At 36.5% G+C, this 5,872-nt stretch overlaps 1 protein-coding gene across 1 annotated transcript in view; it reads left to right on the top strand.

The window, feature by feature from the left end:
* The first annotated feature begins 2,723 nt into the window (after window positions 1-2,723).
* The window catches only part of lcp1 (lymphocyte cytosolic protein 1 (L-plastin)), a 14,327-nt gene continuing 11,178 nt past the window's right edge, over window positions 2,724-5,872 (top strand). Inside the window, exons 1-2 of the mRNA XM_079428295.1 lie at window positions 2,724-3,037; window positions 5,370-5,459. Of these exons, the coding sequence (XP_079284421.1) occupies window positions 5,393-5,459 (67 nt within the window). The 5' untranslated portion in view covers window positions 2,724-3,037; window positions 5,370-5,392. The remainder of the gene's footprint in view (window positions 3,038-5,369; window positions 5,460-5,872) is intronic.

Here is a 5,872-nt window from a genome sequence, read left to right as displayed (position 1 = left end):
ACAAATATGATGCAGGGCAACAACTCCATTAATGCAGTTATGCCCTAAAATTCAAGATATTGGTGCAAATAATCACCCTCTATGTGTTTTTGTCTCTTATTCATATCACACGAGCAGCGAGAGCAATATCAGTGCTGTTTGTCCTGAATATCATGAGTTTAAATGTGATTTTATACAACAGTTCAGTAAATAAGAAGTTAATATTGTATTATATTTTAAACAAAATATTACGTTTTTGCTCAATTTTGCTAAAAAGAATATATTGCCTTTAAACCCACAGCAGAATTGTTGTGCGTCTCCGAGCAACAGCTTTCTTTTGTGGAACACAGGCTATAGAATACCATTAAAGGGTCTTTCATTGTATGAACAAAAATACTGAGATGTTTCTCAGATGATCTGCTTTTATCGATGCAGTGAAGCTCATCTTCAGATGTAAATATGAAGATCATAAAGTCACCTGCAGATCTGGGCGTCCTGTAGTGTGCTGTCTTTATAGGGGCCAGGGGCCGTCTCAACAGCTTCATGTGCTCCGATGACATGATTCTGATCAGAGAGAACATCACACATCATAAACATCAGACATCATAAACATCATAAACATCATAAACATCAGACATCATAAACATCATAAACATCATAAACATCAGACATCATAAACATCAGACATCATAAACATCAGACATCATAAACATCATAAACATCAGACATCATAAACATCAGACATCATAAACATCATAAACATCAGACATCATAAACATCATAAACATCAGACATCATAAACATCAGACATCATAAACATCATAAACATCAGACATTATAAACATCAGACATTATAAACATCAGACATCATAAACATCAGACATCATAAACATCACACATCATAAACATCATAAACATCAGACATTATAAACATCATAAACATCAGACATTATAAACATCATAAACATCATAAACATCACACATCATAAACATCATAAACATCAGACATTATAAACATCATAAACATCAGACATTATAAACATCATAAACATCATAAACATCAGACATCATAAACATCAGACATCATAAACACACTTCACTTCAATATCAACACAAACAAAGAAGATTTCACAGCCATGAAGTAAAACAACAAAACAATATTATTTCTGAAAGTTCTGAAACAAGCAGTAACATTTAAAAAACGTTAGATGAACGATATTATTATATTATGCTACATATTTAACAACAGATATTTTATAAGTATATTTTATACTTTATAAGTATATTTTCCTTTTATTATTTATTGTATTCATTTAGCCTGTTTATTGAATGATTTTTATTTCTGTTATGTAGGCTAATCAAATCTATTTTGTTGATATAACAAGGTTTCAATAAAAACAGTGAAAAAGTGTGATATATTAATAACTAATATAGCCTGTAATGCCGATCGAATATCAAATATGTGCCGTTAAATAAGCGACATAAATGAGTTCATACACGAACCTGATCGACTTCATTCACTGCTTCCTGCGTCATCCATGACAACTCCGCCGTGTATCCGAGTCCCTAGCAACCGCCTGTCAAACTCAAAGCGCGGCGAGATCAAAGCCAGACGCGTCTGCTGTGTGACGTCACCTGCGCGCTGAACGCGTGCTCTGGCGTCATAACTGCACGACAGCGAAACACAGCACTCAAGCACTGATCATAAATAATGCATACTGTATTATATCTACTCGAATAAAGTCATTTCCTCACAAATGCTTAACCCCCCACAGGCCAATCAAGATATAGAAGAGTTTGTCTTCATTTAAACAAGTCTGGAACATTCTCAGTCAGAACCTTCTCAAAGTTTGAAATGTTCTAGCAGTAACTTTAATGGAACGTTCAGAGTTCCCTGGTCTTTAATAAAGTTCCTGAAGTGTTCTCCTAACGTTCAAAAGTAGCGTTCCCATAATGTTACTAAACGCTCCCTTAACACTTTAACCACGAACAAGACATTTAAAAAACTGGGCATTCTGAGTGTTCAGAGAATATGAAGAAATAAGGCTTTTATCGTTTAATGAAAACTTTAGCAAAATATTATTTGAACATATTTGTGTTAGCTTTGCATCAGTGTCTCAGCAATGCTCTGCAGTGAATGGGTGCCGTCAGAATGAATCCACAGCACTCCAGTCCATCAGTTAACATCTGGAGAAGACAAAAGATGAAACACATCCAGCATTAAGACGTTTATATGAGTCTATAATCCATAATAACTCTTCCTCCAGTGAAAAGGTGCATCTGCTGTTGTCTCTCTCATCAGAATCCAGACACATATTAGTTTAGAGCTGTTTTAGCATCTGTGCAGATTTCTCTCCTGATTCAGACCTGAACACTGTTTCACTGGAAGAAGAGTTATTATGGATTATAGACTCATATAAACGTCTTAATGCTGGATGTGTTTCATCTTTTGTCTTCTCCAGATGTTAACTGATGGACTGGAGTGGTGTGGATTATTGTGATGTTTTTATCAGCTGTTTGGACTCTCATTCTGACGGCACCCATTCACTGCAGAGCATCCATTGCTGAGACACTGATGCAGAGACACATTTATACAAACCTGATGAACAAACACTCATCCTGATCTCAGATGAACTGAGGGGGAACACATTTTCAGCACATTTTTGGTTTTGATTGAACTTTTCCTTTAATCCAAACCTGGTGGACCAGTTGAATGTGGAAACATTTGCAGAAACACATCAGATGATTCTTAAATGATGACGTTAATTGATGCAAAGGTGTGGTTAGGTTCTTGAATGGATCCATTCAGCTGATGAAACCTCAGTGCTGTCAAATCTCAGAAGTGTGTCAGATGCTGTCAGACGTCCATCATGTTTGTTTGAGTGTGCAGATGTCAAGCGTTTTACCTTATAAAGACATGAAGCATGTGTTCCTGTTTCGAGGGTTGTGTAGGCCGCTGTAAGTCACTTCCTTCCTCTCACATTTGAATAGAGTCATTGCAGCTCTTCTGAACGCGTGCAGACTCAGAAGCAGCCTGAAGCCCAGCGTCCATCTGCAGGTAAGAGAAACCCATCAAACCCATCTCTAAACTTCACTGGATCTCAGCTCATTCTGACAGAAAACATGCTGCACTCCTCAAAATACAGCGCTTGATCTCCAGGCAGGAGCTCTGGGTTCTTGATCAGATGCGCTGAACACAGGAACAGCGTGTTTTAAAGAGTGTTTAAAGATTGTGCAGGTTTGTGTTTCTCAGTGTCTTGACTTCTCAGGTTTAGATTAATGTTAATGCAACAGCTTGCAAAGTACAGACATACACTCGAGTACAAACACCTGAAAGTTAAAATACTCATGTTTGCAAATTCCGTTTAATTTAATAACTTTGTTTTTCTATAACAAATGCATTGCACTGAACAAAAAGTGGTGTACTCAGTCAAACTGCTAGTAAATATCACAAATAATTACAAGGAAATGGTAAACATATTGAACTGAATGTGACATTGTGAAGAAAAACTGAAAAAGTTTTTTTTTTGTAAAACACCTAATAATTTGCTTACAACTTCACTGTAAAACAATAAGTAAATAAATATTAAATTAAAGATTAGAGTGTTTTAAAAGAAAATACTATTTCAGTTTTTCTACAAGTTACTCATCATTTCTTTGTAATTGTTTGTGACATTTACTAGCAATTTCTAATTGAAGACTTTTTAGTGTATTTTGAGTATTATTTAGTGTATTTTGAGTATTATGTAGTGTATTTTGAGTATTATTTAGTGTATTTTGAGTATTATTTAGTGTATTTTGAGTATTATGTAGTGTATTTTGAGTATTATGTAGTGTATTTTGAGTATTATTTAGTGTATTTTGAGTATTATTTAGTGTATTTTGAGTATTATGTAGTGTATTTTGAGTATTATGTAGTGTATTTTGAGAGGCAGATCTTCAGCGTTCTCTCAGTCTTTGAGGCCTGCTGTGTGTTCAGGGCTGTACGTGTAAGTGTTGGGGGTTTTTGCGTGTAATCTGAAGCAGAAGTGAAGCTTTGCTCTGCTGTTAAAGTGAAACAGGAAACTGTGGTTTATCTGCATATATTCTGATGTGAAGCTGCAGCTCAATCTCCAGCATCTGCTCTATTTCTCATCTCTGAGCCCTAAAGTTTCGTTCACACCTTCACTAAGTGTATGATGTGCAGCAGCAATTTTTGATGATATCATATCAGTTTCCAGAACTTCGCCAGGCAGCGCTGAAACAGACCCGTCTGAAAGAGGAAGATCAGAGCATGTGATGCACATGGCAGACATTTGGAAACGCGACTGAAATAAGCAGCAGTTGTTCTGTTGCTCAAGTGGTTAAAGACAGAGAAAGGAGTTTTCAGAGCAACATTTGTGCTGATAAAATAAAAGCGCTTATCTTTGCCATAAAAGATGCAAATGAGCATCTGATTGTTTGACTGCTGTGAACAGACGTCGCTTTAAAGAGAGCAGCGTTTGCATGTTAAATGCATTGATATCTGATGGGATTTACATGAACAAAACACAAATGAGCTCTTCTTAAAAACAGATTTATAGTTTGTTGGTTTTCTCTCAGTATAGAGATATAAACTTGTCACGGCTGAGTTTAAAACCATTAGCTTTAAACCTCCTCCATGATCACTGACATGTTCCTGCATTTGTTAACGTGACGTTCAGAAGATCTCACTCAGGTCTCAGAAACATCTCACACCTTCACAAGCAGGAAGTCACTTATGAAGGTGTAACATTCCCATGATCACAGTTATGAATACCTTATTTCTGAATGTTCTCCAAATGCTAAAAACGGCCAGTAATGTTTTAAAAACGTTTTGTTTGTTTGTGTAAGCGAAAGATACATTGGATCATTTTGCAAACATCATGGGAACGTTACTGTTGAATGTTCTGAACGTTTCAGAAATAAACATTCCATGAAGAGTGTATGAATAATGTTGTGCTAACATCCTGAGAACATCATTAGAGAGCAGAGAACTCTGAATAAATGTTCTATTAACGTTACTGGAAGAACGTTTGTTCAGAACGTTTCCTGTAATCTGGATCTGCTGATGTTTCATTCACTGGTTGATTTCATGTCATAACTGCTGTAAAGTACAGTATTGTTCACCAGCATTGCTCTCGTTGCAGTAAGAGTTAGTCATTCTCAAGCGTATCCTGCAGTTTTAGCTTCTCCTCCTCAAACCACAGGCTGTTACTCAAAGACCAGCAGCAGTCTGTGTTGCTCAAGCTTTTCTCTGGATGTGTTCATCTTCACATCGCATACACTCTCAGGCCGATCAGACGGCAGAATGTGAAGTAGTGTTGCTCCTCCATCAGTATAGTGAAGATCTCAAACAGCACAGAAACACACACGGTGTCTCTGATTGACAGGTGATTGATCGTGACAGCAGAAGATGGCAGGCATATCACACATCCCAGGGGAGGAGATGGAGGATCTGAGAGAGGCTTTCAGTAAAGTGGGTGAGTGAGGAGACATCTCCATTCATCTGCAGCCAAACACAAGAGGAAGCAGACTGAACGGATTCATCAATAACTCTTTCAAATCTGATTCCTCTCAACGAAATATTTCGAAAATAAAGTCAAAATTATGAGAATTAAGTTATATCAATTAAAAGATGAAAGTTGAATATTTAGAGAGTATAGTCTATATTGCGCATGCAAATGGCCCGGAGCACTGGGAGAAATTCTAAAATCTCAGCTTTCAAATTCTGCCAGTTTTATAGTGAAAAACAAACAATATGTCTTGTAATAATGTGTTTTTCACGCTCTTTAATGTGGCGTGACAGATCACTGTGTTCATGTGAATCAATGGTCTTTCCGAATTAAATTAGGCAATATTGTTTTTTATTTTTTATTATGTCTTCTGATGTTCC

The sequence above is a fragment of the Barbus barbus genome (assembly GCF_936440315.1).
Source record: "Barbus barbus genome assembly, chromosome: 11".
Lineage (NCBI taxonomy): Eukaryota > Metazoa > Chordata > Actinopteri > Cypriniformes > Cyprinidae > Barbus > Barbus barbus.
The sequence above is the reverse complement of the archived record's forward strand: the minus strand, read 5'-3'. Positions and strand labels throughout refer to the sequence as shown.